General features: G+C 34.8%; 1 protein-coding gene across 1 annotated transcript; it reads right to left on the bottom strand.

Annotated features, from left to right (window-relative positions):
* Positions 1-1,095: 1,095 nt before the first annotated feature.
* Positions 1,096-5,670, bottom strand: LOC141717653 (uncharacterized). The gene is made up of 5 exons (XM_074519820.1): positions 5,499-5,670; positions 4,683-5,451; positions 4,252-4,473; positions 2,700-3,243; positions 1,096-1,134 (listed from the first exon to the last, which is right to left on the bottom strand). Exons 1-5 carry the CDS (start codon positions 5,668-5,670, stop codon positions 1,096-1,098), a joined length of 1,746 nt encoding a protein of 581 aa, XP_074375921.1.
* Positions 5,671-23,557: the final 17,887 nt, after the last annotated feature.

Raw genomic sequence — 23,557 nt, forward strand, 5'->3', positions numbered from 1 at the left:
TTATTACACCATAGAACTGTCATATAGTTACTTGCTGAGCTTTTTATGCTCATATAATTTGCCTTATTCTAGCCATGGCAGTTGTAACACCCCCTTCTTAAATTTAGAAGGGAGATATTACTTAAAATCCAAAAACCTGTAAAAAGAGCACTAATATATTTCTAACAATAATTTAACAGTCTAAAATCTCCAAAATAATATTAAATCTCTAAAATGTCTAAACCAATAATATAAATGCTGAAATCTCTAATAAGAAATTAAGTCTAAATAATGATAGAAGTCTGAAATCCTAATAACGAAATAAAGGGAAGCTCTCGATCACACAGTCCCAGATCCCCCTAAGCACCTGCCAGAAAAAGAATACGGCATGAGCCAAATGCCCAGTACGGATTTGAAATTACAATTTATAAAACAAGAGATCAGATATAAATAATCAGCAATTTATAATAAAACAACAATTTTAAAAATAAGTAAGGCTGAAACAATGAGGGGTTAGGATATTTCATACCGAGATCAGAACAGATACAAATACACACATCATAGGGTACATAAATTGTGCAACAGAATGGATAACGTGTACGGCATATACAACGTCACCATAAATCAAATCATAAATCAAACTTTGGGTGCACCCACGTATCCTGAACAAATATCAAATGCGCAAAAGCTCCTCCCAAGAGCTAACAGAAGGATACGCCGTGACCAATCACACTGTCACAGAAGTGTCATGTCACTGGTGCCGGAATGACATGGCTGTAGTACCCCTACAGCTGGTTAACTCGGTATACCCTAAATCACTAAGGGTTCAAAATAAAATATTCTCGCAAAATTTAAAATCACCTGATATAAGTAATTCAGATTTCCAAAACAAAGGGTGTCATAAATAATTTTTGAAAATCGCATAAACAGATATCTAAATTTTCCAAATCAAATTTTAAAATAATTTTCGGAAGGCAAAATGATCAGATAATATTAACGGAGCAAATAAAATATGAAATTGAGTGAATCAGAGATATTCAATTCTAAGATGAGTAGCGCTGAATAAAAAGGGGATAGAATCCGTACCTCAGAAATCGCAACTAAAGCTACTAACGCCTAATTTGCAAATGATCTGCTAATTTTCCCGCCCACGATCTAAATACAAAAATTGTTTTATTATTAATATTTCATTAGTCTCGCCATGATAAACATATTATGTCATTAACTTGATGTACACCATATTCTTATATTTAAACTATTCGTGTTATGCCAAAACATTACTAATACTTTTTTTTTGTTTTTTTTGTTTTTACGGGCATGCACAGAACTTGGCGACCAAACTCATCCAGTGACATTAACAAGACAAACACAAAAGCTAAACTTAGCCCCACATATGGCTATCAATGTATTTTTAAATATCAACATATGTAAATATATATGTAATATTAACGTAACATAATAATTATATCCAAATAAATTGTACTACAAAGTTTGATCCATCAAATTAAAGTAGCTATATAATTCATTCTAATTTATAATCAAAAACATAATTTATGTTTATAACAGCATATCACTGAATTATTATGCCAAGTTATAACATTTTAAATTATTAAATATAAGCTTGAATGAGTAAAACCATCAAATATGTAATTAAATAATGGTATCTATGTAAAATTATTCTAATACTATAAATCTTGAAACCAAAACAACATAAAAGATCTTCAAAAGAAGAATAAAATAATAATATTTTATTTAAGAACCACGTCCAAAGTAAGCAATATAGATACATAATTAAGTAACCATAAAGCACAAAAAAACACAAAGACACATTAGTTATTATATATGCATGTATGGTGACTTGAACAGAGTGCTTAATTCTGATGACATAGACCACAAAATATGAACAATTATTAGATAAAAAAAATAACTTGGTAGCCTACTGCTTACTATTTTAATTAACTATTATACGTGTATGAAAATATCTTTATGGCAAACTTGAACAAAACCCTTAACTGGAGTCCTCTGTTTCGATTCTATCCCTCCTCTAGTCTCTCCGCGACCACTTAGCTTTAGGTTTTTATGATAATGTATGTGTTTGTTTTAATAGGGGTGCTGGATATTTATAATTTTACAAAGACTCCTTTTTCTAATCTAATTATTATTAACTCAAACAAATTCTTTTATAATTCTTATTCTAACTTAAATCAAATTCATCACCTATTATTATTATTATTATTATTATCTAAAAATCATGTATATTACATATATACCCCCTTAAAATGGGATTCCGTCCCCGGAATCAACGAAACTAAATAGTCGTACCTGGATTGAATAAATACGGATATTTTTCACGAATAGATTCCTCTAATTCCCAAGTAGCCTCTCTTTCCGAATGATTTTTCCAACAAAACTTTCACAAATGGAATGGTGTTCTTTCTCAAAACTCGCTCCTCTCGAGCTAAGATAGCCTCAGCTTATTCCTCACAAGAAAGATCCTCTCTAATCTTATGTAATGGATATTGAACTACGTGTAACGGATGATATTTATAGCCCCTCAAAACAGACACATGAAACACATTATGTACATAAGATAGTTGTGGCGGCAACGCAACTCTATAAGACACTTCCCCCACTTTCTCCATAACATCAAAAGGTCCAACATAACTCGGACTAAGCTTTCCCTTCATACCAAAACGCTTCACACCCTTACATGGAGACACCTTCAAAAACACATGATCACCTGGCTCAAATCCACCAAACTTCCGATGTTGATCCGCATAACTCTTTTGACGAGATCGAGCTTCCTTTAAACTTTCTTTAACTTTCTCCACCTTCTCATTAGTGATTCTAACTAGCTCTGGTCCTTCAATGACTCTTTCTCCAACCGCATCCCAACAAGATGGTGCTCTACACCTCCTACTATATAAAGCCTCAAATGGTGGCATACCAATACTCGCGTGCCAGCTATTATTGTACGCAAACTCGACAAGATACAGATATTTATCCCAATCACATGTCCACTCCAAAGCACAAGCCCTCAACATATCTTCCAATGTTTGAATCGTCCTCTCTGATTGTCCATCGGTCTGTGGATGATAAGATGTACTAAAATTAAGCCTTGTACCCCAAGCTTGTTGGAAACCCTTCCAAAACTGTGATATAAATCTCATATCCCTATCAGAAACTATCGACACAGGCACACCATGAAGTCTAACAATATCTTGCTGAAAAATCTCTGCCAACTCATGAACAGGAGTAGTCTCTCTAATAGGTAAGAAGTGAGCAGACTTAGTAAGTCTATCAACCACCACCCATATGACATCATTCTTCTTGAAAGTTCTCGGCAAATGAGTCACAAATTCCATAGTAATGTTTTCCCACTTCCAAACTGGAATATCTAGTTGCTGCAATAATCCACTAGGCCTCTGATGGTCTATCTTCACTTGTTGACATGTAAGACATTTCCCCACAAATTCTGCTATATCTCCCTTCATTCCACTCCACCAAAAGTGCTTCTTCAAATCCCTATACATCTTAGTGGAACCTGGATGAATAGAAAATGAAGAACTATGAGCCTCCTTCAAAATTTCCTCATGAATCGTCGGGTCTGCGGGCATGCACAATTTTCCACCCAACCATATCACGCCCTCATCATCAATATGAAAGTGTTTTTGCTTGCCACCTGCCACCACAGATCTAATAGCTTTCAAACCTGTATCATCCTTCCGAGCTTCCTTAACCCTTGAAACAAGATTCGGTTCCACTTTCAAATTTGCAATGCTACCACTTGATCCTCTAACATACAACTCAACATTCAAGCGCTCTAAATCTGAAATAAGGTGCGGCTGAGTAATGAGAGATGCAACACTCCCCAAGTTCTTCCTACTAAGAGCATTTGCCACTACATTCGCCTTCCCTGGATGGTAATGAATATTTGCATCATAATCCTTAAGAAGTTCAAGCCACCTCCGCTGCCTCATATTAAGCTCCTTCTGAGTAAAGATGTATTTGAGAATCTTGTGATCAGTAAAGATGTCACAAGTCTCTCCATAAAGATAGTGTCTCCAGATCTTCAAAGCAAACACCACATCCGCTAACTCCAAGTCATGGGTAGGATAGTTCACCTCATAAGGTTTAAGTTTCCTAGAGGCGTAAGAAATCACTTTACCATGCTGCATAAGAACACACCCCAATCCTCTCTTAGAAGCATCACTATAAACCTGCAAACCTCCACTCCCTGATGGCAACACAAGTATTGGAGCTGACACCAACCTCTTCTTTAACTCTTGAAAACTCTTCTCACGATCATCATTCCACTCGAACTTAATTCCCTTCCTCATTAGCTGAGTCAATGGCAAAGCTATGGAAGAGAAACCTTCCACAAAATGCCTGTAGTAACCTACCAGACCCAAGAAACTCCTCACCTCCATCACATTGCTAGGCCTGTGCCAATTAGTAATAGCCTCGACTTTCGCAGGATCCAACTCAATGCCCCTACCAGATACAATATGCCCTAAGAATGCCACTTCCTCCAACCAGAATTCACACTTGGAAAATCTCGTAACTGATGGTAACCAGATCTCAAATCTATCTTCGAAAAGTACTTCGCCCCTTGTAACTGATTAAACAAGTCATCAATGAGTGGCAAAGGATACCTGTTTCTGACAGTCACCTTATTCAACTCCATGTAGTCAATGCACAACCTCATGGAACCATCCTTCTTCATCACAAACCGCACAGGAGCGCCCCAAGGAGACACACTTGGCCTAATAAATCCTCTATCCAACAATTCTTGCAACTGCTCCTTCAATTCTTGCAACTCAAGTGGTGCCATTCGATAAGGCGCCTTAGAAATAGGCTCGGCATCTGGAACAAGTTCAATAGTAAACTTCACCTCTCTATGTGGTGGCAAACCTGCTAGCTCATCGGGGAACACATCTTCATACTCCCTCACAACTGGATAATCCTCGATGCGAGGTTCATCCTTCGATGTATCCTTCACGAAAGCAAGGTAGCCATCACAGCCCTTGAACAACAATTTACTCGCCTTTAGAGCAGAAATTAACTTAACATCCCCCTTCGGCTGAGACCCTTGGTATACAAATTCTGGTTTATCTACATCCCCAAAGATCACCCTTTTTCCTTGACAATCAATTGTGGCACGATGTTCACTCAACCAATCCATACCCAAGATAACATCAAAGTCATGCATCTCCATCGGAAGCAAGTTAACCTTATAATTTCTATCTCCAACAGCTATCGGACACTCTCGATACACATCAGAAATAACAACAGAATTCCGCATCGGGGTAGAAATAGACATATGAGGATATAATAATGAAGGTGCAACGTCAAGATGATGAACAAACGATAAAGACACACCAGAATGGGTCGAACCAGTATCAAATAATACATAAGCATCACGTCTACCGACAAGAAGTGTTCCTGAAATGGTACCTGAATTAGCTGCTGCTGATTTGCCGTCAATGCAAACACTCTGGCTGTAGGATTTTGCTGACTTTCACTGTCACTACCACTGCCAGCTCCTCCTCCACCAGGGTTGCGTGACATTGTGCAATCCTTTGCCCTATGGGACATGCTACCACACAAGAAACAAGCCCCAATTTGTCTGTAACAAGCTCTACCTGGATGATGTCCACCACATGTAGCACAAGGAGCCACTGGAATCATATTGGGGTTTCCCCCATACACTGAGTAACGGCTCTGCCCCTGCTGACGATTCTGCCACTGTCTAGGATGCTTCTGTCGTTGAAACTGCTGATTCTGATTCTGACCTACATACTGATTCCGGCCGTGGAATGACTGACCACCCCTATTCTGATTCTGTCCGCGCCATGACCATTCTGACCTCCATACCACTGTCTACCCTGTGCAAAACCCTGATCATCCCTAGTCCTCTTACTACCACTGTTAGACCTGGAAGTCCTGAAATTTATGCGCTCCTTCTCAACATCCTTTGCTGCATCAGCCGCCTCTGCCACATTGTCAAATTTAAAAGAAATTATGGAACCCCTCAGATGAGACTTCAACCCCCATTTAAATTTATCAGCCTGCTGCGCAGCAGTCCCTGCAACTGTCCCAGCAAATCCAGCCAACCTTATAAACCTCGCCATATAATCAGTAATGCTCTCATCCTGGTGCTGCATAATAGAATGAAACTCCCTCAAATAAGCCTCCCTATCAGCATTAGAGAAGTACTGCTCATAGAATACTTCCTTCAATCCCTGCCATTCCAAAGCCTCTGCATACTGCTCCCCTTTAGTAGCTTTCACTCCTCTCCAGCACCTCTGAGCATCGCCCTCCAACTTATACACAGCTAACCTGACCTTCTGAATCTCATCACAACTCAGTGCATCAAAAATCTTCTCGAGATGAACAATCCAATTTTTAGCATCAATGGGAGTCGGTGCTGCACTAAAAGAGTCGGGTTTCTACTTCACAAACCTCTCCAACCATACAAACGGCTCCAGCTGATGGCCCTGACCATTCTGATTCTGATTCCCATTGCCATTCCAATTTCCGTGTCCATTTTAATTTCCCTCTCCATTCTGATTTCCTTGGTTTGCCAAAGCCTGCTGTACAGCCTGAGCCACTGCTTGCCCTATCATCTCAATAAGCTGAGCGGGGTCAATATGAAAAGCATCACGTCTAGGAGGCATCTACAATATAAGATAGCGGACAAATGAAGAATACGAGAGCAAATATGACGAAGCAGTTACAAACAGATTTCAAATGATAAAGCAGAATGAAACGAAATTAAAATAGAACACCCATCCTATCGTCTACCCAAACTCACAGGTCAACCTAAGTAGGTTTTCTACAAGAAAGAACCTAAGCTCTGATACCATCTCTGTAACACCCCCTTCTTAAATTTAAAAGGGAGATATTACTTAAAATCCAAAAACCTGCAAAAAGAGCACTAATATATTTCTAACAATAATTTAACAGTCTAAAATCTCCAAAATAATATTAAATCTCCGAAATGTCTAAACCAATAATATAAATGTTGAAATCTCTAATAAGAAATTAAGTCTAAATAATGATAGAAGTCTGAAATCCTAAGAACGAAATAAAGGGAAGCTCTCCATCACACAGTCCCAGATCCCCCTAAGCACCTGCCAGAAAAAGAATACGGCATGAGCCAAATGCCCAGTACGGATTTGAAATTACAATTTGTAAAACAAGAGATCAGATATAAATAATCATCAATTTATAATAAAACAAAAATTTTAAAAATAAGTAAGGCTGGAACAACGAGGGGTTAGGATATTTCATACCGAGATCAGAACAGATACAAATACACATATCATAGGGTACCTAATGTGTGCAATAGAATGGATAACGTGTACGGCATATACAGCGTCACCATAAATCAAATCACAAATCAAACTTTGGGTGCACCCACGAATCCTGAATAAATATCAAATACGCAAAAGCTCCTCCCACGAGCTAACAGAAGGATACGCTGTGACCAATCACACGGTCACGGAAGTGTCATGTCACTGGTGCCGCAATGACATGGATGTAGTACCCCTACAGCTAGTTAACTCGGTATACCCTAAATCACTAAGGGTTCAAAATAAAATATTCTCGCAAAATTTAAAATCACCTGATACAAGTAATTCAGATTTCCAAAACAAAGGGTGTCATAAATAATTTTTGAAAATCGCATAAACAGATATCTAAAATTTTCCAAATCAAATTTAAAAATGATCGGATAATATTAACGGAGCAAATAAAATATGAAATTGAGTGAATCAGAGATATTCAATTCTAAGATGAGTAGCGCTGAATAAAAAGGGGATAGAATCCGTACCTCAGAAATCGCAACTAAACCTACTAACGCCTAATTTGCAAATGATCTTTTAATTTTCCCGCCCACGATCTAAATACAAAAATTGTTTTATTTTTAATATTTCATTAGTCTCGCCATGATAAACATATTATGTCACTAACTTGATGTACACCATATTCTTATATTTAAACTACTCGTGTTATGCCAAAACATTACTAATACTTTTTTTTTGTTTTTTTTATTTTTACTGGCATGCACAGAACTTGGCGACCAAACTCATCCAGTGACATTAACAAGACAAACACAAAAGCTAAACTTAGCCCCACATATGGCTATCAATGTATTTTTAAATATCAACATATGTAAATATATATGTAATATTAACGTAATGTAATAATTATATCCAAATAAATTGTACTACAAAGTTTGATCCATCAGATTAAAGTAGCTATATAATTCATTCTAATTTATAATCAAAAACATAATTTATGTTTATAACAGCATATCACTGAATTATTATGCCAAGTTATAACATTTTAAATTATTGAATATAAGCTTGAATGAGTAAAACCATCAAATATGTAATTAAATAATGGTACCTATGTAAAATTATTCTAATACTATAAATCTTGAAACCAAAACATGATAAAAGATCTTCAAAAGAAGAATAAAATAATAATATTTTATTTAAGAACCACGTCCAAAGTAAGCAATATATATACATAATTAAGTAACCATACAGCACAAAAAAACACAAAAGACACATTAGTTATTATATATGCATGTATGGTGACTTGAACAGAGTGCTTAATTCTGATGACATAGACGACAAAATATGAACAATTATTAGATAAAAAAAATAACTTGGTAGCCTATTGCTTACTATTTTAATTAACCATTATACGTGTATGAAAATACCTTTATGGCAAACTTGAACAAAACCCTTGACTGGAGTCCTCTCTTTCGATTCTATCCCTCCTCTAGTCTCTCCGCGACCACTTAGCTTTAGGTTTTTATGATAATGTATGTGTTTGTTTTAATAGGGGTGCTGGATATTTATAATTTTACAAAGACTCCTTTTTCTAATCTAATTATTATTAACTCAAACAAATTCTTTTATAGTTCTTATTCTAACTTAAATCAAATTCATCACCTATTATTATTATTATTATTATTATTATTATTATTATTATCTAAAAATCATGTATATTAGAGCAGTTAAGCGAGAACATGACCAGACTTAGGTGCACTGCTCGTAAGAGCGTACCTGGTGGTCCCTACCGTGTCGTAGGCATCAGAATGCCAGAGCAGGTCGTATAGGTTGTGTGAGTAAGCGCTTTAGCTGGAGAGTTTGTAAAGATACATTGGGTTATCTATCAGTTCCAAGTCGGAATCGATTATGTAAATTTGATAATATATTTTGGGATGTAATAACACTACAAGGAAAATAAGCTTCAACAACGGTTTATGTCCGTTGTCTGATACCCTATTTTTCCGTTGACTATTGAGCCGCCGTCTGTTAGTTGGATCAGACAACGGCTAAAAAACATTGTCTGAGATTATACAGACAATGATTATGGATTAAGCCCGTTGTATTACATCCAGAAAATACAACGTTTTTTGCTTGTTTTCGTCGTAACAAGCGACATTACTCAAGTGTTCTCACAAACTCAGAAAACCGTTGTGTAAGGTATAACATTAAAACCAATCCTACAACACTTATTGTTGTATAAACGTTGTTGTGTATTCAGATAGACAACAAAAATGAAATTGAGCTCGTAGAACTCTTGTAATAAATTTCTACACACAACAATTTTGGATTTTAATGTATGGCATGATCAGATACGTACAACTGTTTATTTGTCCAAATGTATTGCATGAATACCTTTGATACAATATCTTAATATTATATAGACAATGGTTTACTAGTGTTGTGAGAGTTAATTTTGCACCAAAGTTTTGTGTTCGAAAGCATTGTTTTAGTATTAAAGACATGATATTTTAATGAAGCTTGGTTCTTAAAAGCGTTGTCTTACACAAAATATAACAAGTAATCAAATGAAATTAACTTTGCAAATCTAAACAAAAGTTCTAAAGTTAATCTGTGATCGAAAATCACAACAACATAGTTATACAAAAGCTAAAAGCATATTGATATCACTGCTTTCATGGGTCTAAGATTTCTACTACAAATTAAAGAAAATATAGAGTCTACAAGGATTTGATGTTGGCTACTCAGAGCTCACTTGGCCTTTTCAGCTTCTCTTCACGTCTTCCGCAAGAGCTATGTTGTCCTTGCAATATCATTACAGCATGTGATAGGCAATTTCCCAATCTGGAGAAAACAAACAATCTTCAAAATAAATCGACAACCACTCTTAAGTTAATATTCTTTTCCTTCCTGCATTATAAGAAAAACAAAGAACTGGATCTCTTAATATAATGTGAAATCAAACCAAGACATAATAGAAAATAAACAAATGCCCATAGTGTCACCTGGCTCACTTCCATGAAGAGATTGTCAATATCCTGCTTTCTAAAGATACCACCTTTCCTCGCAGTTGATCTTGGTGAAGAATGGGAGGTCCTGCTTGTAACAGCTTCATCTTTTCCTCTTTTGTCAACCTCCTTTTTCAAATCATCTATCCCGACAATCTGTAGAGAAAGTCGAAGTACACATAAAATTCACTTAAAATAAGATTGACAAACTACATGCTAGGTTCTCAAAATTTCTAAATAAAAGGAGGCCACAAACATATACAGAAGGCAATTTGTAAACCAGGGCACATAGATTTGTAAAGTAATCCATAATTATGCTTCTTTTTTCGTAAATAGTTCAGCTGCTTTGTAGCTAGCTGATTACCTAAAAATAGTTTCAAAAACCCTTAAACACGGCTCTACAAACTGTTTTCTGGAAACTAACAATGGTTGCTATAATTTCTCGTAACTGTTAGCATAGAAGTCATTAGTTCAGTCACTAACCAAACAGCAGTCTAGTCAGTGATTGAATGCAGTTTGAGTCCAATATCTAGTTCTTGATAACTTGGTTAATCTATGCATGTATATAAAACAAAATGATTCACGCTTACTTACCTTCATAATGTAATCCACAACTAGACCTGTTCTCTGGTCTCCCAATGCAATTGACTAGAAGAAATAATACAGTGGTGTCACCGTGTCAGAGAAACCGTATATACTTAAACAAGAAACTACAGTATCTAATTAAGAAACTTTCGACCGCTAATACAAACCTTCACGAAAGTATCAAGATCATCATCAAGTTCTATTCCAAGATCCTTTTCTCTTCTCAAAAGTTCCATTAGCATATCTGTATCAAATTCTATATGGTTAGATTCATGATCTAAAATTTACAAAATGAAACTAATCGACAGATAAAAGATAAATATATATTCAAAATCTACACCATTTTCTTTGGGCTTACCTTGCTTGAATCCAAATCCTTGACACCGTCCTGAAAGTTCAAGAGTCTCCCTCACTGTCATTTCAGCAGTGTGCCGATCCCGTTGACTGACATATGCAGAAGTCCTTTGGGCAACAAACTCATTTAGTGTATGCCCATTATAACTGATTTCCCTGGTTATAACGAGTGCTTTAAAAAGAATGCCTCACAATCACATTAAGTATCCATTACAATCCCTAATTTTTCTAGCACTTGCAACCAGAAAACACTAGAATTTCAAAAGAAAAAACATACAGCAGTAACCATATATCAAAAGAAACAGAGCATTGAGGTGGTATTCTAAATCTATTATTCTTTTGCAATCACTCTCGTCGGCCTGTGCATTCATTATCAGCATTCACCTCATACTTAATAATCTGTATATCCAAGTAATATAAAACTAATGGATGAATATCAGTTAACATGAATCCTTCATATGTTGTTTATGTTTCATATTATTACCTTGAAGACAGGTCCAAAACCTCCCCCTCCAAGCTTATTGTTGTGGGAGAACGAATTTGTCGCCTTTTCAGTTAATCAAAGCTAATTAGTGGCAGTTCCAACTCTTCGCTCTCAATCTTGGTTAGGGCAATACTTTCTGAACTGAATTTCAACCTTTCTGCAAAAAAGAATAAGATTAATACAGAAGGTAGTTTAGTTCTTTACTGGCCAAAAGTCAGTTCATTCTTTGAATGTATTTTCGACTTTTTAAAGTAATTTTAATTAAAATTTGTACCTTCTCTCTTCAGCCTTTTATCCTTTAATAAGAACACAAGTATCACAGCAAGTAGTACAAATAGTACTACAGAGACTACAATTATCCATACTTGCCTGTGTAATCTGGTTCCCCCTGTTTTCTCTGTGCAGCCAGATAGTTAAAAGAAAACTTCAAGAAACTTCACTGTTATCAGTAAAAAGTGAAGACCCTTAATATACAGAGCAGGGAGTTACCTAATTCAGATGCTGCCATTCTTATATAAATATCTGGCCCATCTTCAGAGTATCCTTCGATGTCGATCAAGTCATTAACCATAAGTAGCATCCACGTCCACCTTTTCTAATGTCTGCCTTCGCATATGCTGTACATGAGCGGTTCTTTAAGCGGTTCTTTTCTAATTGAAACCAGGCCCTCAGTGTGCTTGAGAATTTTACCTGTACCATCTTGGACAGGGAAAATCTCATTCTCTTTCTTCTCCAAGGCCTCAAAAGACGAAACCCATGGAGTAAATTAAGCATAACAAACATAGAACCTAACCTTGCAAATGATAAACAACTACTCATCAGTCATGCCCTGAGCTTGAAAGGTCAAATCAGAACTCCAAAAAATATTCCTCAAAATTGTCGCTTTGAACTTGAAAATCATAGAGATTAGAAATTCCAACCTTCATTTTTTTACTTGAGAAGCTCCACCTATTAATGGAAGTGAATCTAAATAGTTGAGCTGAATTCATAGGTAATTTTGTGAAAGAGAAGCAAGATTGGGTGATTGAGATGGTTAGGGTTTGAAAACTCAAAAACCTAAACCCATCATAATATACACATAATCCATGTGATTTTAAGCAAAACCAGGTAGAGAGAGGAGAGAGAAGAGTCGTGGGAAGGGGAGAGAGAACCGCTCAGATCTAATAAAGGGGAAGGGGAGAGGTAATGGGGGGAATGAAAATTAGAAGGGAGGGGGAAATGAAAATTAAAGGGGGGCAAAACCAAAAATTGTGTGAAAAATGAAAATTTAACCAAGAAAGATTTTAAGAAATTAATTATTTAATCAAGAAAGATTCTTAATTTTCGGAGTTGCAATTCTATTCGATTTTCATTATAAAATCATACAAGATAAATTTAAAATTTTTTGAATAATTTTTTATATGATTACAATCGATATATCTCAATACAGTTGGATCTTCGAAAATATCATTTAAAAAAATTACCATGTTGATAGGAAAATATCTCAATAATTTTTTTATATAACTAAAATTGATATATCTTAACATCCGTACGGTTGGATCTTCAAAAAAATCATTTTAAAAATTAATCTTGTAAATCGGGAACGAGTCTCGTTGTTGGGAGGGGTACTTTTACCGGATTTTTCTAATCCTGACATGCAAAATGAATTTCAATTTTTTTAATATTTTTTTCATATGACTAAAATTGATATATCCTAAAATCCGTACGGTTGGATCGTCGAAAAAATCATTTGAAAAATTAATCTTGTAAATCGGGAACGAGTCTCGTTGTCGGGAGGGGTACTTTTACCGGATTTTTCTAATCCCGACATGCAAAATGAATTTCAAATTTTTTAATAATTTTTTCTTATGACTAAAATTGATATATCTTAACATCCGTATGGTTGGATCGTCGAAAAATCATTTTAAAAAATTAATCCTGTAAATCGGGAACGAGTCTCGTTATCGGAAGGGGTACTTTTACCAGATTTTTCTAATCCTGACATGCAAAATGAATTTTAAATTTTTTAATAATTTTTTCTTATGACTAAAATCGATATATTTTAACATCCGTATGGTTGGATCGTCGAAAAATCATTTTAAAAAATTAATCCTGTAAATCGGGAACGAGTCTCGTTGTCGAGAGGGGCACTTTTACCTGATTTTTCTAATCCTGACATGCAAAATGAATTTCAATTTTTTTAATAATTTTTTCTTATGACTAAAATCGATATATCTTAACATCCGTACGGTTGGATCATCGAAAAATAATTTTAAAAAATTAATCCTGTAAATCGGGAACGAGTCTAGTTGTCGGGAGGGGTAATTTTACCAGATTTTTCTACTCCTGACATGCAAAATTAATTTCAAATTTTTTAATAATTTTTTCTTATGACTAAAATCGATATATCTTAACATCTGTATGGTTGGATCGTCGAAAAATCATTTTAAAAAATTAATCCTGTAAATCGGGAACGAGTCTCGTTGTCGGGAGGGGTACTTTTACTAGATTTTTCTAATCCTGACATGCAAAATGAATTTCAAAATTTTTAATAATTTTTTCTTATGACTAAAATCGATATATCTTAACATTCGTACGGTTGGATCGTCAAAAAATCATTTTAAAAAATTAATCCTGTAAATCGATATATCGTGAAGGAACCTCGTTTGAGAAAGTACGCCTTCTACTAGATTTTTGTTATAATTTCATGCAAGATATATTTAAAAAATTTAAATTATTTTTTTACATGAATAAAATCAATATATATCAATATCCGTACAACAATTTAATATGTATGAAACTATTTTTTGTTATATGTTATTATGAGTAATATTCGTAAGTTAACGCCATTAACGTCTGTATGAAATCTACAAAACCAACAAATAGATATTATGAGTTATATTTTTAACTTAATCTACATGTTATGTCCTCATCAATGTGATAATCTAGTTGACGCTATTAATATTCGTGTAACGTCTAATCCAAATAGGTAAAAGAATTCAAAAATCTATGAAAAAGATGATTTCAAATCTTAATAAACACAAATTAATTTGGTGTAAGTTATCGGTTACTCGTATAAATTAATAAACGGTGGCATATAATTATTCCGAAATTTTCTTAAAAACTAGTAAAAGTATAGACAACGATTTTTTCTAAAATCATGTTGTGGTAAGTTACTTTACATAAGTGTTTTTGAGGAAATACCGTTGTTGGAATTCTACAACGGTTTTTTCTTTAAGATTGTTGTAGTATTATAAATTTTACAACAGATTATAAATATCGATAACGGTTGTCTGAATGTTACAAGTGTTTTATTTTAAAAATATTTGTATAAGGTAGATTAATACAACGTGCTTTTTCGAAAAACACTTGTTTGAATTGAACAATTAACAATGTAAATTTGAAGTGTAATTATTAGGTATATTTGTAGGTTAGCACACATATGATATGCCGAATAATATTATAACGAGTTATATCTGAAAAGTAGCACTATTAACATTCGTATATAATGTCAACTAAATCCGGATATCGTTACTATGACTTATATCTGTAAGTTAGTATATAGATTATGTGCTGCTTTATGTTGTTATGAGTAATATTCGTAAGTTAACGCCATTAACGTCTGTATGAAGTCTACAAAAACAACAAATAGATATTACGAGTTATATTTTTAACTTAATCTACATGTTATGTCCTCATCGATGTGATAATCTAGTTGACGCTATTAATATTCGTGTAACGTCTAATCCGAATAGGTAAAAGAATTCAAAAAATATATGAAAAAGATGATTTCAAATCTGAATAAACAAAAATTAATTTGGTGTAAGTTATTGGTTACTCGTATAAATTAATAAACGGTGGCATATAATTATTCCGAAAAAAAATTAAAAACTAGTAAAAGTATAGACAACGGTTTTTTCTAAAATCATGTTGTGGTAAGTTACTTTACATAAGTGTTTTTCCGAAAATACCATTGTTGGAATTCTACAACGGTTTTTTCTTTAAGATTGTTGTAGTATTATAAATTTTACAACAGATTATAAATATCGATAACGGTTGTCTGAATGTTACAAGTGTTTTATTTTAAAAATACTTGTATAAGGTAGATTAATACAACGTGCTTTTTCGAAAAACACTTGTGTGAATTGAACAATTAACAATGTAAATTTGAAGTGTAATTATTAGGTATATTTATCGGTTAGCACACATATGATACGCCGAATAATATTATAACGAGTTATATCTGAAAAGTAGCACTATTAACATTCGTAGATAATGTCAACTAAATCCTAATATCGTTATTATGAGTTATATCTGTAAGTTAGTATATAGATTATGTGCTGCTTTATGTTATTATGAGTAATATTCGTAAGTTAACGCTATTAACGTCCGTACGAAGTCCACAAAACCAACAAATAGATATTATGAGTTACATTTTTAACTTAATCTACACGTTATGTCGTCATCAATGTGATTATCTGTTGACGCTATGAATATTCGTCTAACGTCTAATACTAATAGGTAAAAGAATTCAAAATTCTATGAAAAAGGTGATTTCAAATCTTAATAAACACAAATTAATTTGGTGTAAGTTATTGGTTACTCGTATAAATTAATAAACGGTGGCATATAATTATTCCGAAAAAAAAAGAAAAACTAGTAAAAGTATAGACAACGGTTTTTCCTAAAATCTTGTTGTGGTAAGTTACTTTACATAAGCGTTTTTTAGGAAATACCGTTGTTGGAATTGTACAACGATTTTTTCTTTAAGATTGTTGCAGTATTATAAATTTTACAACAGATTATAAATATCGATAACGGTTGTCTGACTGTTACAAGTGTTTTATTTTAAAAAAACTTGTATAAGTTAGATTAATACAACGTGTTTTGTCGAAAAACACTTGTTTGAATTGAACAATTAACAATATAAATTTGAAGTACTTGTGATTATTTTTTTTGTTAATTATAAAGTAGATAATTAAACTATTTTGAAATATAAAATTTAAATATTTAATCTGGATGAAAGTGGATTTAATTAGAATTTGTAGTTTTAAAAAAATTTAAAATTAATTGTTTGGAATTGTTTTTTAAATTGTTTACTATTTTTATTGTAATAAATCAGACAACTGTTTATTTGAACATTTTGTTATGCAACATGTTTTTAAATTTGGTAAGAAAGACAATTGTTTTAAGAATTTGACCATTGTCTGATATAGGTGGTATACAATATAGGTAAAACACTTGTCTATGAGGTATCATTTAGACAACACCTAATTTGTATATTGTGCGATTCAAGCTTAAATAACCAATAGAAAAAACACTTGTCTCATTTCCACAACTGTTAAACTAGACGTTATCTCAATCATTTTCAGACAATGCATTCTAAAACTCGTTGTGCAAACTTACTCATTTGCACAACATCACTTTAGAAAGGATTGTTTGTCTCCATCAACTAGACAATGGATTTTAAAGCATTGTATTAATGCTAAAGCCTTCCCATTCGCACAACACCTTAATTTTGAAAACACTTGTCTGATTTGTTTTACTAGACAACATTTTTTAATTGCTTGTAGTAATCAACGTCACACAACACCAGTTTTTTGGTTGCAGAAAAACCGTTGTATGAAAAATTCGGGCAACACTTTTTTGGTCGAGTGTTGTCTGATCGGTGTTGTCTGATTGCATTTTTCTTATAGTGTGATAATACGTTGGTTGATAGTTTTGTCTTGTCTCACACTTAATCCTGTTTAGATCCTGTTAGTAGTTAATCGGGGTTTATGTTATTTTAATGTTAGTTTAATAGTGGGTGGGTCCTAATTTCTAACCCCGAGATTGAGGGCATCACAGGAGGGTTTCGTATTTTCTGGACATATGACTGGAATTGATGCTGGTTTTAAGATTTAAGGTCTGGGTAAGCCTGAATTTGTCCTGGGAGTTTCCGAGAAGGAGTAGTAGTCGAGGCCTGTTACTAAGGATACTGGGAAGAAGGTACAAGGGTCTTGTAAGATGTGGTATGATATTCTGAGGAAAAAAGAGGAAGATAAACGTATTAATTTTAAGTATCATATCCATGAGTTCATTGATGGAAGGGTGATTATAAAGCCACCTTTGCAAGTAGATGTTCAGGGTAGGAAAGCTTGGGACAAATGTCTGGTAGGTTATTTTTTTGAGAAGCGTGTAGTATTTCATGATTTGCAGTATAATGTGAAAATAAAATGGGCTAGGAGAGGGTTACTCGATGTTATCATGAATGATGATGGGTTCTTCTTTTTCAAGTTCTCGAACGAGCAGGATTTGTTGGCTATTTTTGAGGAAGGAGTCTGTATGGTTGAAGAGAAGCCTCTGATTTTGCAGAGATGGTATCCATAAATTGCTTTGTGGAAAAATGTGCCTAAACTCATTCCTCTTTGGGTTAAAATCGATAACATACCGCTGCAATACTGGAATAGGGAGGGTCTGAGTCCCATAGGCAATGGTGTAGGAAATATCCTTATGGCGGACTCATTAATGGAATAAATGTGTAATGTTGATACAGGTAGGCTGAGTTTTGCGAAGCTGTTGATTGAGGTCCATGCCCAAAGGCCTTTACCAGATAAATTGTTTGTTATTATCCCTGGTGATTTGGGCAACAAAACCAGTAGAGGTTTGTTTGCGTGTGGAATATCCAAGGAAGCCATCGTGGTATAGTCAATGCTTTAAATTTGGACACTCTGTCCATAATTGTCCTGTGGTGCCAACTACTAAAGCCCAGGAGCTGCCGATTAAGAGTGTTGATGTTGCGAAGCAGTCAGAGCAAGTAGGGAATGATTCCGAATTTTAGTTTGTGCAACGGAAGGTAAGGAGAGTGTGGTGGATGAGTTTAGAGGTGATAAGAAATTTAAGAAAGGGGGTGCTGTATTTAATAACAAATTTAGTTATGTGAGTAATGGTGTGGTGATCAGAGATGGTCAGGAGATGAAAAGTTTTGTTAATATATAGAAATTGGGTCCCAAATCAGCAAATAACCAAGCTCGTCTCAGGAATGTAGGGTGTAAATCCCCGTATTTATTTACTCTGGTCCTTTGCTGATGATCTGTTTTTGTTTTGTGCTGCAGATCCTTATTCTATTCAGCTGTTGAATGACTCTATGGATGAGTTTGGGAGATGCTCTGGGCTTTGGCCAAATAAAGAGAAAAGCAACGTGTTTTTTGATAATGTCAACGTGGAAACTAAGTCTTTAATCAAATACATTCTAAAGTTCAATGTCGAAGCTCTTCCTATAAGGTATTTGGGGGTTCCTTTGATTTCGACTAGATTGTTGGTGAGGGACTGTAAGCCTTTGATCCATAAAGTTGGGGATCGTATTGTGTCTTGGGAGAATAATTAGCTTAATTTTGACAGGAGGGTTCAACTCTCTACTTCAGTTTTATTGTCGCTTCAGGTATATTGGAGTTCTATGTTTTTTATCCCTCTGTCAGTCAGGAAACAGGTGGAGAAAATGATTAGAAGTTTTATTTGGGGGGTAAATCTTCTACTAAAGGTAAGGCCAAGGTTGCGTGGAAGGATGTGTGTGTTCCAAAACAGGAGGGAGGTCTGGGGATTAAATCGTTGCGCTGTTGGAATAAAACTTTGTTGTCTTATCATGTCTAAAATATTGTTGCTTCTTAAGACTCATTGTGGGTGAAATGGGTGAATGAATATCAAATCAGGAATATGAGCTTTTGGGACATTAAAGTAGCCTGGGATTCATCTTTGAGTTGGAAGAGTATTCTCGAAATTAGAGAGGAAGTGCGTCCTTTTATTCGTGTTGCAGTTGGTAATGGTCAGACAACTAATTTTTGCTTTGACAATTGGGTGTTTGATCAACCTTTATTAAATGGTTGCAGTTACAGGGACATAAGGAATATGGGGTCTAGTATATTGGCGAAAGTTGCTGATTTTTAGAGAAATGGAGCTTGGGAATGGCCTATAGAATTGCTTAGGAAATTTCCTGTGTTACATGAAGTGAGAATTCAGTTATCTGATGCTAGAGATATAGTAGAATGGAAGTCGATATCTGGGAAGAATAAGAATTTCTGGATTCATCCGGTTTGGGAAGATCTCAGACCCATAATGAGTCATGTTCTGTGGTGGTCGTTCGCCTGGTTCTCGAAGAGCATTCCGAAACATAGTCTTACGTTGTGGTTAGCTATTCGAGATATATTGCTAACTCAGGAATGAATAAAGGACTGACAAATTCAGCAGCTAGATGTGTGCAGTTTTTGTTCAGTTTATCGAGACTCCAGGGACCATTTGTATCCCTCCTGTGAATTTTGTCATAGAATTATGGCAGCCTTTCAGGCTAAAGGGTGCTACACAGGTTATCAAGGAAGCTTATTGGACTTCATTCAAGATGCCACTGTCCAGTGGAGAGGGAAATCTTTGCATGTGTTAATTAATAAATTAGTCTTGGAAGCCATCATTTTTCACATTTGGCAGGAACATGATCGTAGATTGTTCCTGAACAAAAGAAAGAGGCCCTAGCAGATAATCAATGATGTGGAGGATTATGTTCGTAAGAAGCTTATGGGTTTATCGGTGTCTAATTTTCTACATGTGTGAGATGAGATGTTGAGTTGGGGTATTGTTGCAGGGTTCTCTTGGATCCAGAGTTAGTTTTAATATATATCTGGGTGATTTATATGGTTTGGTTTTTGGGTTGGACAGTCTGGGATTTTAAGTCGGAGGAGGTCTGGGATTTAGTTGATTATGAGTTTGGGATTTGTGTAGTGCTATTATTTCTTGAATTTTGGTGTATGTCCTCAACCAAGAGGTGTTGTATTTTGTTAAATCATTGGAAAGCTTGTAGCTAGGGTTGGATTCTTTTTGTTGCTGGAAGTTGGGAAGAAGTGGAGGGCCTATGGGCTGTTGAAGTGTGGGACTTTGGAGGGTGCATCTCTTCTCAGAAATTTTCTTGTTTTCCTGGGGTCCTCTATAGGTTTTTGGTGGGGTTTTTTATTTGGAGCTTCCTTTAATCGGCCAAATCTTTTTGGTCAGGGGCTGTTCACCTGTTGTGCGAAGTTGTCAGTTTGGGAGGGGAGTATGCTGCTATTTGCTGGTCTGCCCTTCTTTGTGGTGTCCAGAATGGAGCCGTGTGTGTGTGGGTGTGTGTGTGAGTGTGTGTACTGTATGTCAGTGTGTTAGTATGTGTGAGTGTGTTAAGGTGTGCTTGGGGGTCTGGGTGTTTGGGTGTTGGGGGTTTTTGGGGGTGTGTGGGTTTGAGTGCGTGATTGTGTTTGGGAGAGGAGTTTGGAGTTTGGGTAGAGCTTTTAGGGTTGATGGGAGATTGAGGGGAAGAGTTAATGGTTTTGTGATGTTGTTGTGTGGAGGCTTGGGTTTTTTGTGTGAGTGGGGCAGAGGGAGAGTTCAGGATAAAGAGTTTTGTATTCGAAAGTCCTTTTTCTGTGCAAATAGTTTTTCGTGGCTGCTGATTTTCTTTTTCTTGAGCTGGATCTGATTTTCTTTGTTGAAGGGGAGAGGTTTTATTGTCTGGGTAGTGAGGTTGTTAGGTTGAGGTTGTTCTGGGTTTTTTGTCAGGAGTTGGGTTTGCTGTTTGGGGTGGCTGGTTTTGTTAGGGATAGTCCTGGGGGGGTATCGTCTGTGAGTGGAGATAGTAGGTGGTATACTCAGGTTCTGGGGGAGGCTGTTGTTCATTTGCATAGGTTTTCTGGTTTTAGAGCTGCATTTGTCACCCTGGAGGTTCCCGTGAAGTGGGGGGTTGTCTATTTTCTTGTCTGGGCCCGCATTTTTGAAGGGGTCCAGCTGGATTTGAGCTGTGCTGCTATGGTTTATTGGATCGTGTGGATGCAGTCTGTGTGTGTGTTGTGTCTTCTCCAGCTCTATAGTCTTTGCCAGGTGCGAGGGTGCTTAAGTCCCGAGTTCTGGTTTATGTCTGGGGAAGCCTCTTTGTTGTTGCTCGCGTGCTGCTTATGGGAAGGGATGAATTTGCTCTTAGTTTTTTTCAGATTTGATAGCAGGAAGATTATTCTTTTTTCTGCTGGTTTTGTCTGGAAGGTTTACTTGGATAATTTAATTCATGAAGCACCTCAGACAGGTGGTAAAGGCCAGAAGTAGTTTTGGATTTTCTGATTTAATTCCGCAAAGCTGGTTTTTTAGGCTGGGCCTGGTTAGGCTTAGTTTTTTATGGGCTTTGCTTGGGCCTCTTATTGGTTTTTCCTAGTATCCCTTTATTGGGCTTGCTAGTTGGGTTTGAGTTTCTTGTGTTTTTTGTTTCTTTTTATTTTTATTTTAATCGTTTTCTTAAGTTCTTAAGTTCTTTTGGAGATTTGTTCGTTAGAATTTTTGAGAAGGATCACCCATGTACATTCCCTCTATTTTTGTTTAATATACGAGTCATGACCTCCTCATTCATCGAAAAAAATCTTGTAAACTTAATTTCAAGTAATCAAAAAATAGTCAAATACAGTTTCTTTTTATATTTTTTTAGGAATAATGGTTGAAATTATTTTTTTGGCATTTCATGCTAGATTTGATTTATGTCAAAGATGATTTTAATTCTTGATTCATGTTCTTAAACATGTTTAGGATTCATATGTTGTTCTAATTTGAATTTTTCCAAGTTCATATATCTCATTATCTTCGGGACTATTAGCTACCTAGGCATATGTTTGTTTGATATTGCTGTTGCAAACAACAATAACAGTTTTTTGCGAAAAACCTGTTTCGTAAAATTTAAAAGCTGATTTTCTTAAAAATGATTTTGGCGTAAAAACTGTTATTAGAGAAAATAAGGTCCCCCATGTTTTTCCAAAAAACTATTTTTCAGCTTTTTCGGAAGCAGATGCTGATTTCGAACATCTAACCTCATCAAAAACATTATTTTAAATTTTTTTACATCAAAACATATACATATTAAAAATATTAGCAAATAGTCATCTGATTTTTCTAACATCACTTTTTTTAACAGTATAGCAAATTTTAACAGCAATCCCAAACGGAGTCATACAATGTTTATCTAATGTTTATGTTATTGTAATGAAATGTGGATGATAGCTAAGTAAAACAGTAAAACAAAAAAGTAATAACCGTGAAGAGAGCAATTTTACATGAACTAAACAACACAAGTTATTGCCTATCCCGATTCAATTACCGTTGCTATAATATCTGTGAACATGTGTCAATTATGTTATAAAACTATAGAACTACACTGATAAACTACTCCCCACGCTAAACTCACGTACTATACAAAATATTACACTTTGGCCGAAATTACAAATTAATAATTTAATTAAGAAATTTTAAACAAATCATATAAGTTACAAAAATAGTATAATTTATTTATTTCAATTCGATTGAGTTTTATTTAGTACTAGAGATGTGTACCCATTAAATCAACTAGGCTTTTCATTTTTTGATTTTGTTTTCTATTAATAATCGATTTGGTTTACTTTTATTTAGTTAGGTATGTTTATATGGATTTGAGTTATACACAAAGTTTTAAGAAAAATAGAAAATAAAATGTGGTAAATGAAGAAGATAATTATGTCTATATTTTATAAAAATAAGAGTTTATTTTTTTTATTTATAGCTTAAATTCGAGTTGAAGTTCCTTGATAAAAAAAATAGAGTTCGAGTTCAAATTCATGTTTAAATTCGAATGGTACAAAAAGCGCTTAGTATAGTTCAAGTTTGAACTTACTTGAACGGTAAGACATGCAATTCAAATCCAATTTATTTTATATATTTTTGACATATATTTAGTTTAAAATTTCCTTTTCATAAGAAAGGATAATAACCCAAAAACTTTATTGTTGTGGAATAAAAACTAGGGTGCATTGATAATTAATGCTAAGATTTGTAAATTTCGAGTTTTAATGGTTATT

The sequence above is a fragment of the Apium graveolens genome, chromosome 1 (assembly GCF_009905375.1).
Source record: "Apium graveolens cultivar Ventura chromosome 1, ASM990537v1, whole genome shotgun sequence".
Taxonomy (NCBI): domain Eukaryota; kingdom Viridiplantae; phylum Streptophyta; class Magnoliopsida; order Apiales; family Apiaceae; genus Apium; species Apium graveolens.

Coding starts and splice junctions, on each gene's coding strand:
- LOC141717653 (XM_074519820.1), bottom strand. CDS start 5,670: ATGATTCCAGTGGCTCCTTGTGCTACATGTGGTGGACATCATCCAGGT. Junction 4,474..4,682: donor AAGAAGGATGGTTCCATGAG/GTTGTGCATTGA, acceptor TGTATCTGGTAG/GGGCATTGAGTTGGATCCTG. Junction 3,244..4,251: donor TTTCAAGAGTTAAAGAAGAG/GTTGGTGTCAGC, acceptor CTTACCTATTAG/AGAGACTACTCCTGTTCATG.